This window comes from Dipodomys ordii, unplaced genomic scaffold (genome assembly GCF_000151885.1).
Source record: "Dipodomys ordii isolate 6190 unplaced genomic scaffold, Dord_2.0 Scaffold104, whole genome shotgun sequence".
Classification (NCBI taxonomy): domain Eukaryota; kingdom Metazoa; phylum Chordata; class Mammalia; order Rodentia; family Heteromyidae; genus Dipodomys; species Dipodomys ordii.
Window position 1 is genome coordinate 6,376,711 of NW_012267320.1, and position 11,725 is coordinate 6,388,435.

The 11,725-nt window shown below is 36.8% G+C and overlaps 1 protein-coding gene across 2 annotated transcripts in view; it reads left to right on the forward strand.

Moving 5' to 3' along the window:
• Grik1 (glutamate receptor, ionotropic, kainate 1) overlaps positions 1–11,468 on the forward strand; it is a 335,021-nt gene extending 323,553 nt beyond the window's left edge. Inside the window, exons 16-17 of one of the 2 annotated variants that reach the window (XM_013027465.1) lie at positions 10,513–10,599; positions 11,004–11,468. In XM_013027465.1, the coding sequence (XP_012882919.1) occupies positions 10,513–10,599; positions 11,004–11,156 (240 nt within the window). In that variant the 3' untranslated portion in view covers positions 11,157–11,468. The remainder of the gene's footprint in view (positions 1–10,512; positions 10,600–11,003) is intronic. The other variant, XM_013027467.1, reaches the window with a different exon arrangement.
• The last annotated feature ends 257 nt before the right edge of the window (positions 11,469–11,725 follow it).

Genomic DNA, 11,725 nt, shown 5'->3' on the forward strand with positions numbered 1-11,725 from the left:
AAGTAATTCCTGAGCTCATGGCCTTTACAATGCAAGTCTGTTTCTTGTAACTGCACAACCTTTAAAAGGAAAAGAAAAGCCCAGCATTCTTCCTGTACTATTTTCTGCACATCTGACTGTGCCAAATGGCATTATTAATTAACTCTTATAGATGATGAAAAATTCCTGCTTGATGCTGCAGTTTTAACTTGCCTTTAGGAACCATCTCATTATGCTTCTTGCAGTTAGGAAATTTTATGTCCAGATGCACACGCATTGTAAGATCATTTTTGCTTTCAACTTTCTCTCCACAGAGACTAGTATCATGGAGAATGAGATTTCCCCTTAACTTTCCAAAGAATTTCCATTTACAAATGCTAGGGCATTTTTGACTAGGAAGTCAACACTACAAATACACAAATTCAGCATTTGAACTGTATTGGCATCAGGCTAAATACAGCTACAACTAACAGCTCAAGCTACCCAACAATGTGTATCTTGTTACAATAGAAAACACACTGAAAGACTCAAACATAATGAGTTACGCTTGCATGATGGCATGAAAGTGCTCTCTTTCCCTCTAGCAACTTAAATAATTAATAACCTTGACTAAACTTTTTTATGCTGATTTTTTTCAGTTGAATGACATGTTCAAAATATTTGAGTATTCTGAATTTTTAATTTATAAATATAAGAGGTCTATGATCCCTTAGTCTTTATCAACCATAGAAACTAAAAAACTATTATCCACAGAAAATCTACCCAAATATACGACCTTTTCACATGCATGTAAGTGACTTCAACTCCATTTCTTATTTTTTTATTGTGAGAATACCGTACAGACTTGGAAAAAATTATATTAAGCCAACTCCATTTCTTCTGTGGTCTGATCAATTAAGTTAGCAAGTTACAGATCTCTGAATAAGATTGCCTTTGCCTAGAAGCTTAATTATTGATTAGTAGAGAAGCTATAAGACACTTAATATTCATTTAGATGTACCTCTTCTAATGTACAACTTGGTGTTGTCTTATAAACCTAACTCAAAACTGTGTATGACCCTATAGACAGAGACTTGGGAATAAAAAGAATTTCCTACTTTCCTCTTAAGCAGCTATCTGGGTTTAAGAAAATTATGTTCCTCATCATAACCTTGGTTTCCTCACCTGTAGAATAAAGAGGTTATATTTCAGGTTCTTTTCCAACACATTTTAAAACCTAATGGAAAATGGGAAGGAAATAAAATTACACAAGCTGTGAAAGGTTTTTATAAAATTATTAATGTATATCTTAGGATAGGCTCTGTGTCTCTCTTGAACACATTATATCTTTATGGCAATAAAGAAAATTATATTTCCTGCCAGTATTTCAAGGTACAAAGATCTTAGACAAAAAAACCCACAGCCAACATAATATCAAGAAGTGAGATGATTCTCACTCAATCATAAACAAATTATTACAAATGTTGATTGTTACAAAAGTAGTATCATTTTCTATTTTTATGAGTCTGCAGACTACTTACACGACATATAATGTACATGTACATAGGAAGCTATGTGAAGTTAATAGAACTGATTACATACTCACAACTCAGAAACTGGAAACTAAATGGGGCTGGGGAGAGTAGCCAGATGCAATTCCAAAAGGGGAACTTAGGTATCTGTTAGAGATGCAAAGAGCAAAAGGGGCAGCATGCATTTATTTTCCTTTGACTTATATCTCCCTTTCTTCCCATGATCAAACATCAGGGTTTCTATATGAACAGTTCTCAATGTAGAAATGAGTCAAACTTGGAGCTTTTCTATCTCAAGTTATCATTGCAAATGTGTAGCATAGGCAAAAAATCTGGAAAACTATATCTATCACAAGATCTAGCTATTGTAGCAAGTACATCAGTTTGTTCTAATTCAGAAAGATAATCTACAACTAGCAAGAGCCTGAACTCAGAGATTACTGTCACAAGATGTCTACTTTGTGTTGCTGCTCCAGGCCCTAGGTCTTTTTCTAACTAGAAAAGAAAAGGAATCATGAGAGGAAAAACCATAGAATGGTGGACAGAAAAATACTATTACTGGCTTCCCTAGGTTGCACCAGAAGGTTGTAAGACTTGTAGAGAAATCTCGTATCTTCCTGTCTCTTGAATGACAAAAGTAATAACATCTAGGCAGTGTGCCTATCAAGAACTTCATAGATTCTCTATCAATCCCAGATAATGATTAGAAAAAATTCCAAAAAAATCTGTGGTCCTTTCCACCCAAACACTTTGTGGAAGGATGAAAGAACCAGGAGACAGGAGAAGTTGAGGTTGGATGGAATAGGCACAGAATGCATAGGTCTGACGTGGAGGTCATAGCAGGACAATGAGCATCTCAAGTGGAATAGCAGAGCCCAATCCTTATCCAGAACTCAGTAAATGTGACACCAGTTAAAGCCATAAGAGCTGAGGGTGGGCTGGGAAGGTGGCTTAGTGGTAGAGCACTTACCTTGCATGCTCGAGGTCCTGGGTTCGATTCCTCAGCACCACATAAGCAAAAAAAGAAAAAAGCCGGAAGTGGTGCTGTGGCTCAAGTGGTAGAGTGCTAGCCTTGAGCTGAAGAGCTGAGGAACAGCGCCCAGGTCCAGAGTTCAGGCCCCACGACCGGACCCCCCCCAAAAAAAGAGCTGAGGGTGACCATAAGGCAGCTGCTCCTGTACCTCCACACACCCCTTCCAGCCCCAGATGACCTTTGGAATAAAAGAGAATGAGAAGAGTTGTAGGAAAAGATCTGCATCAGCTAAGACATGAATAAAACACATTTCAAACCAGTGGACTGTCTTCCGTTGATAAGGTCCATTAGTACCTATCTCCAAGATGAGTTCTATTTCTAAAATGAAAAGGTTAAATTGCTATCACATACTTACTTTGCACATCCCCACCTGCCCTCATAGGATAGGAACACGTACAAAATCTCTTGGAAAGTTACTTTTGTGGCCCTCTAACTCAGCCTGAGATGCTACAAAAGGCTAAGCACTCTATAAAGGAAAAGAATACCAACTGCTGTAGTACCGTCTCAGATTTGAGACATTAGAAGACCAAGGAACAATTGGTATTCATCAGCATCTGACAGTGACTCAAGAAAGAACAGTACTACATGTGGTTTAGATTGAAGCACAGGCCCACATCCTTTATCTCTGGATACACAAGGTCTAACTGAAGCTAAACTTCACTATGGAAAACATCTCCTTGCTCTCTGATTGCATCCATCTCTCTATTACCTCCATTGTGCTTGCATCCTTTGGAAAGGAAGACTCTTAACTGACCTGCAGTGCCCTTCACAGATCATAGAAGGACTCAGGGAACAGGTCTGAATTGTCTGGATGACAAAGCTGTGTCCCCACTCAAGTGAATGCTTGTTCTGAGAGCCTGAGACAGAAAGGGAGAGCCAACTGCCTGTATTCTCAGATCCCCACACCCACCAAGCTGTTCGTTCTAGTCTATGGGAATCTTACAGCGGCAGGTTCAAAGTGCTGATGAGATTCCCTTCTCAGGTATTCACAGAATCTAGGTCACACATTCTCCTTTATTTGAACTTTTTCTCCTTGAGCTCAGGTGCAAAATGAGTCATCTTCATATCCCATCTTTAGTTCTATGTGCTGGGTCACTCTATACTGGATATTAAATGTCCAGCTTTTACAATTCAAAGCATATGCTTTTACCTTTTTTTTTTCAAACAGCAAGCTATTGTAATTAATAGGTTCAAAGACCACTTTCCTTTTATAGGTTCATAAAAGTCTACCTAAGAGCTCAAAGCTCCAAGTTTGACTCTTTTCCCCCTCTCTCTATAGCACCACTACCCTGACTGTAATGCATATAAAAGCTCTGCTATGACTTTAAAAGTAAGGAGCAAAAAAGACTGGGATTCATAAGATTTAAGGGTGGGGGAAGCTCATGAATTGAGTCAGAATGCTTCATCGCTTCAGTGTTAACCTCACTTATCAAAGGCTGCGAAATCATTCCTAAGGTTAGAGAAGATTGAACTCAGCCACCCTGGGCCACTAGAAGTATAGATTACATGATCCTGAGAAGCTACTATATGTATCAAGTCTTTTAAACATCTTTAAAAAGTAAAATCTTGTAAATTGTATATGTCAATCCACAGTATATTTATGTTAATGAGAAAAATGAGTTTTTTAACTGCTAACTTTAAATGAAGATACGTCAGAAAGAAGATCTTGGTGTATCCCATGTCAATAAGTAATTCAGTGAAAACCAAAGGCACATTTTTTTAATTGTTTGAGCATAGGTAGGAAAACAGGAAATGCTACAGAATGCATTCCCGCAGACAGGAAAACTTAAATTGGGGATATGATGATACCAGGTACCAGAAGTAGAGCGAAGATAAAATCGGAGAAAATGGAGGGCATTGTGTTAAAGGATTTGGGAAAACGGACAAGTGGACATGCGAGAGCATGGTCCGTGAAGGACTTTCAGAGTGACAGTAATGTACAGCCAGTTCAAAGTATCAAGGGTGCACAGGGAAGGAGGGTGGGTAAAGAAGAGTTCGAGGGTCTTAAGTAGGGATGAGGCTTGATAGCCACACCACAAAGTTGTATTTCAGTGTCTAAATTTTCTCCATTCCATGATTCTCAGTATGGAGATGAAAATCAGCTCCCTGACTAGTTCCTAGACACGAGTCAATGTGGCCATTGTCCTAGAAACTAAGATGGCAATCAGCTGATCACTTTATAGATATTTCAATAATATATACATGAAAAACAGTCCATGGATTCTGGGGGAACTTAGGAAAATGGCTAAACTCAGAGAAATTGTACTCAGATCCTCAGTTTTCAAATGCAAGAACCAACCACCCCCAAAAAGAGTAGATAGGGAACTACTTCAAGAATCTCCCTTCAGTGGCTCAAAGTGACAGAGTACTAGTCTTGCTCAAAAGAGCTCAGGGACAGCACATAGGCCCTGAGTTCAAGACCCCATGACCTTCCAAAAATGCTTTTAATTCCCTTTACCTTCCTGAGTAGAATTAGTAGGGGTGATCAGAGTCTATACTCTGCTCTCAGATCTCAGTAATCATGTGAAACTTGTTCAATTAACTGACTAATCTTTCCAAAGAAATCATGGTAGCAAATACTTGACTTCTTCTATCCTTACTCCTTAAAAAGTCACCTCTAGGTTGGCTAAAGAGTAGAAAAAGATAGCCTAGCAATAGTACTCAAGACTATAACCCTAGTTACACAGAAGGCTGAGATCTGAGGATCTAGGTTCAAAGCCAGCCTAGGCAGACCAATCAGACTCTTATTTACAATTAACCAGAAGCAGTGGTGTAGCTCAAGTGGTAGAGCACCAGACTTGAGTCAAAAAGCTAAGCCATGGCACAAGGACCAAAGTTCACAACCCAGGGCTGGCATAAAAAATGAAAATATTTTTTAAAAGTAGAAAATAAAATGTTAAAATATATGACTGCTTAGTCTTTCTTATCTAAAAAACAAACAAACATTAAGCCAGATGCTGGTGGCTCATACCTGTAATCCCAGCTACTCAGGAGGCTGAGATCTGAGGATCAAAGTTCAAAGCCAGCTTGGGCAGGAATGTTCATGAGATTCTTATCCCGAATTAACCACAAGAAAAGTGAAATTAGAGCTGTGCCTCAAGTGATAGAGTACTAGCCTTGAGCAAAAAATGTGCCAGGACAGTGCCCCAGGCCTTGAGTTCAAGCCCCATGACTGACAAAATGTAATAAAAAATTAAAAATTGAGACATTGACCCCATGGAACTACAGCAATAATTGGACCAAAGTAAAAAAAACTTAGAAAATAATAATAATAATAATAACAACAGCAACTCCATTATTTCCTCAGAAATCATTTTCATCATCTTTTGTATTTCCTAAATGTGCTTTACAAAAAAGACTTCTAAAGCATACTTAGTAGCTCTATACATAAAAGTGGACATTTTAATTTATAAAACAGTTTCACCACTGTTCCTCCTTCATATTTAATATAAAAATGTATCCAACAATGTCACAGAGCAATTCAAGTGTCCTGGAATAAGATATCTAATGATTTTAAAGTAGAACAGTATGCAAAATGTAATACATACATTATGCTATTAGCTAGGCTAGAGCTTCTAAAAAATAGTTCATTGGAAGACAAAATAACATTGATAGTGAACACATCAAAGGTGATTGCCAAAATGCTGTCTTTAAATGTCCCAATGAAGTAAAGAGCTGAATGCATAAATTCCAGATTTACAATGGAAAGACCATCTGACATTCACAACCTGATATCAGGCTGGCCACCAGTATGAAGCCAATTTTAGATAACCCAGTTGTTTGTACAAATTCAAATCAGATTCTAATACAGAGCTTTTCCTATCACTTGAAAAAAAAAATTACCTCTTACCCTAGCCCATTTTTTCTGAAGAAGCGTACTATGTAAACAGAACAGAAAGAATTTTATTAATGCATCCCAATTCCTTCCAGGACAAAATGTGCAACAGGATAAAGGTAGAAGGAGAGATGATATAATTTAAATTCAGGCTCACACTACCAGCAAGAAATCAAATATTTGGGGTTAATCCCAAGGAAGCAACATGAAGTGAGCAATTACAATGAGGAAGACAGGAAAGAGAATGACAAAGGAAATTGACAGAAGTGAGGAAATGTGGACTCCGGAAGGACACAGAGATGAAATAAAAGAAGAGGATCGCCATTCTGCAAGACCAAGCAAAGCACTCTCCTTTCAAAAGTATTTCAGCTATAGTTAGACTAATTTTATTTTCTTTCTTCTAACAAAAGAGTGACACACATACAAACATATATATATATACACACATACATCCACAAACATAATTATACCCCTCCTATACACATACACACCCTTTATCTTTTACTAATGTCAGGAGTAGTGTAAATGTCAGTAACATATTTTATGATTATAAATTCAAGTAGACTTTGCTATCAGGCTTGTCCTCATAGGGACTTGTTATAAGTGGGTGCACACACATTCAGATGTTATTTTTAGGTGACAAGATGCTATGGTTAGCTTCCTTCTCTACCATGCCTGAGTATCTATTCTTTATGGGACATGACAGAGTTCTCACAATTCCAGTTCTTAGAGAAACAATGAAACATGATGAATGGTAAAAGTAATAACAATAATAATAATAGGCACTAAAAACTCATGTTTTAAATGTGTGTTTGGATCTATTCAAACTAAAATGCTCTTCTAGCCAACCCAAAGGAATTGCCACACAGAAGGGCATAGGATGGACTCAAAGAACCATCAAAGTTTGCCAATGTGTCTTTCTTCTTCCAGAACAAAAAAGAAAAGGTCAAGTGACATCGAATTACAACATTTTCATGGTAGTGATGAGATTTTATTCTAAAGAAAGAATACTAACAATATGTCGAGCATTAAAATTTGTGTTTTACATACATCAGTTCACTGAATCAATAAATTCTCATAATAGCTCAATGAAAAAAAAAAAGATTCTTTCACTGTCCCATTGTATAGAACACTGAGTCAGAGAAAAAATAAACACCTTATCTGATATATCCCAGATACTAAGTAGTATAGCTGCTTTAAACTCCAATGGTCTGGTGCCAGAAACCAATTCAAAACTGTAATAAAAATCCACATAGCCACCCATTAAAAGTCTGAAACACCACCTACCAGAAATAAACAGGAAGACCTAGGGGCTAGGATACCAGGGGTATTTTCAATCTGCAAAACACAATAGAATGCTGTAGGCATATTCTTTCCCCAATGATGCTGCTTTTGGAGAAAAGCACCTAGTTGAATCTGTGTTTGCTACCTTCTGAATCTAGAGTCTAAGGACTGAAACCATCATGTATAAAAATAATGTTTGTATGGTGTTATAAGTATGAAGACGTTCAGAAAAACCCAAGTCCAGATATAGAAGCTCTAGAAAGTTGCTGTAATTTGGGGTCTGATTCAGAAATTCAATTTTAATATACTATACATCCCTTTCAATCTGGACACTATAAAAGTCATGGAAATTAATGAATAGGAGCCCTGCCCGTGCTACTCTGTGAGATGCCACTCTGGGCTGAGAGATGACCTTCACTGCTTCATTTCCTGGGGATCTGACAGCATATAGTTTACTTGAGCAGAGGCTGGCAGAGACCTTAAAGGTCATCTTTCCTTGTGACTACAGCAAAAACTGGGAAGCGAAAGGTCAGCTCCCATATCTTGCCATTTTCTTTTGACAGTTGGAGACAAAGTAAGATTCAAAAAAGAAATCATTGTTTGTGACCAAGTCTAGGAAATCATCTATAAAACTTTATTTTCATTCATTCTCACATGAAAGGAAAAAAAAACCATATACTTAGAAATAATTTTTAAAGGATAGTTGTGTTTTAAAGCAGTCTAGAACTGGGGGGTTTCTTTTTATAGAAAATATTAATTGGAATGCATTGTGAGGATATCTATCCAAAATAGGAAAGGGAAAACAGAGGTTTCGAGCAATAATTTCTTTTCTGTGTTTCATATACAATGCAATCCATACTGGTAGGCTCACTTCAACTTTTTAAATGCAAAATAAAATGAAACATCTAAATTCACACCGTAGAGTTGAAATAAAACAAAAACACTGGACCTGTTTAACATATGTTTTGTAGGGGAAAGTTACAGAAGCTATCCATAGTGATATCTTTTAAATTAAGAAACCAGACACAGGTGATTTCCAGTGACAGCAATTGGGTTTGGCCATTTCAGAAAAAAGTTCAAGGTAGGTTTGGCTACTTGGGAAGATACTGGTATCTCCAATAGTATTCTCTCCATCTATGTAATGGGTATAACCATTCTTTGCTCAGAAGGAAAATGTAAAGCTGATATATAATCATGTTTGTAAATTCCTTCTTTCATTCTCTCCCTTCATTTTGATAATCTCCTTTAAAAAATCAGAAAGGTCTTATACCAAAAATACTTTCACTGGAAATAAATTTCCCAGAAAAGTTTGGGAAATTTTAGCACAACACCATCTATCATGATGACATAATAAGATATTTATTTGATCTTAGTAGCAACACATAAACTTTATGTGGCACAATGCTAAAAATCTCTACGTGTCATTTGTGATTTATTTTAGTCTACCATTTTTTAAGTACAAGTCATGGAAAACACTTTGGAATTATTACTTTCTTAGGCGTAACATCTTGCTGGTTCAGTGAATCAACAAGTTACCATTTGGGATGATATTAACAAGCTTGAGCTGGCTTTTCATTTGTTGTAGCACTGGAAATGAAAATATCAAATCCTATAAACACAAAAAGGACTAGTCTTCTGCAAAGAACTAGATCTTCAGGAGTTATATGTCTAAAACCTACATTGATACATCTGACTTATAAACCAAGCAGAAACAAATTGAAAAGTACTACTTGAATAACTTATCTCAAGCCCTTTTGGAACAAAATGGAGCATAAACTTTTCAAAACAAATGTTGCTCATGATGTTCAAGGATCACATTAGACATTTAGAACAAATCTCTTCCTACAAGGCACTTAGAACCTAGAGAAATAACATTGTGGTGTTCTGACCTCTGCTTCTGATCATGTTTAGGCTATATATCCATGGAAAGCTGTAATACAGTACTTAGATCTTTTCCAAAGGCTCTAGCTTTCTAAGGGATTCTCTTAATGTTGTAGCAAAAATTCAGAACTTCAACTCTACCCAAGGCCAGTACTGGGGCTTGAACTCAAGGCCGTGGCTCTTGTTTGGCTGTTTTGCTCAAAGTTGGTGCTCTATCATTTGAGCCATACTTCCACTTCTGGATTTGTGTTGGTTATTGGAGATAAGAGTCTCATAGATTTTCCTGCCCTGGCTGGTTTTAAACTATGATTTTCTGATCTCAGCCTCCTGAGTAGCTAGGATTACAGTAGGCATGAGCCACCAGCACCCCACTACTTGATCATTTTTAAGTGCTTAATAAAGTATTGTTAATAATTCGTGTGATATTCTAAAGTAGATGTTAGAACTTATTCATTTTGCATAACTGAAACTTTGTACCCAGAAAATTGCCTTCCCCTTCCTCTTGTCCCCTCCATGTTCTTGCCCACCACCATTTCTATTCTCTGTTTCTACAAGTGACTATCTTCCCTAAGTGAAATCACACAGTCATTGTCATTCTCAATATTCTTTTCGGTAGAGAATGTTTTGAAATCAACCTCATCAAAAAGATGGCCATAGAAATCCCAGTAAACAAATCTATCACTCAAAGATCTTACCTTGGCTAGAAGAAATGACAGTCAATTACATTTCATTGAACCATTTATGTACTATGCATGTGAATGTAGACAAAGTATAATTGTAATGGAGACATATTTACATATCTGTTATCTGCATGCGCATAACATTTTATGATCATAATTCCACTTTCTTTGGTATCGTGTCATCATTTTTGCCATGTACTTCACTACCACAGCTGCATCATTGCTGCTACCAGAATCTCTGTGTGTGTGTGTTTTTTTTTTCAGAGAAAATATACAATTTAAAATTGTTTTTTTCTTTTTTTTTATCAGAAAGGAAAGTCATCAAGACTTAGATTTTATTTTAGGAACAAAGTAAGGTTTCATGGGAGAAAAAAACAAAGCGTTGGTGTAGAGAAGGTTTGTTCATTTTCTATAGCATTACTGAAGTGTCCGTATGCCTTGATAAATCTATCAATGTTTGGATCATCTCAATGGGGGAAAATGCCTTAACTTAACTCTATTTTGGTGTCTCGGCAAAGGTAAGTTGTAAGAGCCTTGAGTTTTCTCTAACTGGGTAGTTTTATATTGTTGTATTTGTAAATGAAATTGTAAAGTTTGCTCAGATGATTTACTGCCTATGTTTTGTTTCCTTATGTAGAAAAGGCAGGTGGGTGGGCCAATGGGTGGAGGAGGTGGTGATGGGAAATAGCCAGTTGTGACAGAGTTGCTTCTGTGTCAATAAAAATGTGGGCAAGGGGCAAGTCAACTCAAGATGGAAGCAGGCTCTATTCGCTGACGCTCTATTGTTTCATACTCTTTAGTGTCTCTCCTTCAATGCCATCATGGAAGAACTGGGAATTTCACTCAAGAATCAGAAAAAATTAAAGAAAAAGTCAAGAACTAAGGGGAAATCTTTCACAAGTATCCTTACATGTCATCAGAGACGGACTCAGAGAAAAGAGACTGTGGCGTGACACAAGAAAGCTCCTTTAGGAACTTTTCAGGAAAACAAAAAAAGGGGGGGAGGCACACTACACAGTTTTTGGAGGAAGAACTTCTGATGAGTGTGAAATGCCTTTCCATATATTTATATCCATCACTAGTATGGATATAGGTATACGAAATGCAAAAAGTTTAAAGCTCATGCAGAGAGAAATAATGAGGGAAATGACACCAATTCTGAAATGAATTTCTTTGTGTACCGATTTTGCATTTTTCTCTTTGGCCCCCAATAAATTGCTGTGTGTGCTTTCTTAATAATAAAAAGTAAAAGTTGTTTTCTTTTTCCAGAATGTTCATGTCCTGGTTTGTTCCCTGTTACTTGCTCACATTCACAGTATTTGATGGATGAGGGCTGCCAGCTGTTGAGTTTGCTATTTTGAAGGATCTGTCATCTGTTAAGACTCATAATCACTTTGCTCTACAAAGTGCCTAATTATTATATAAAGTAAAACCATTCATCTTTGGGTATTGAAAAATAATTTTATAGTTTAAATGGTATCCAAACATTCGTGTATTATAAAAGGATTCAAAGTATATTCAA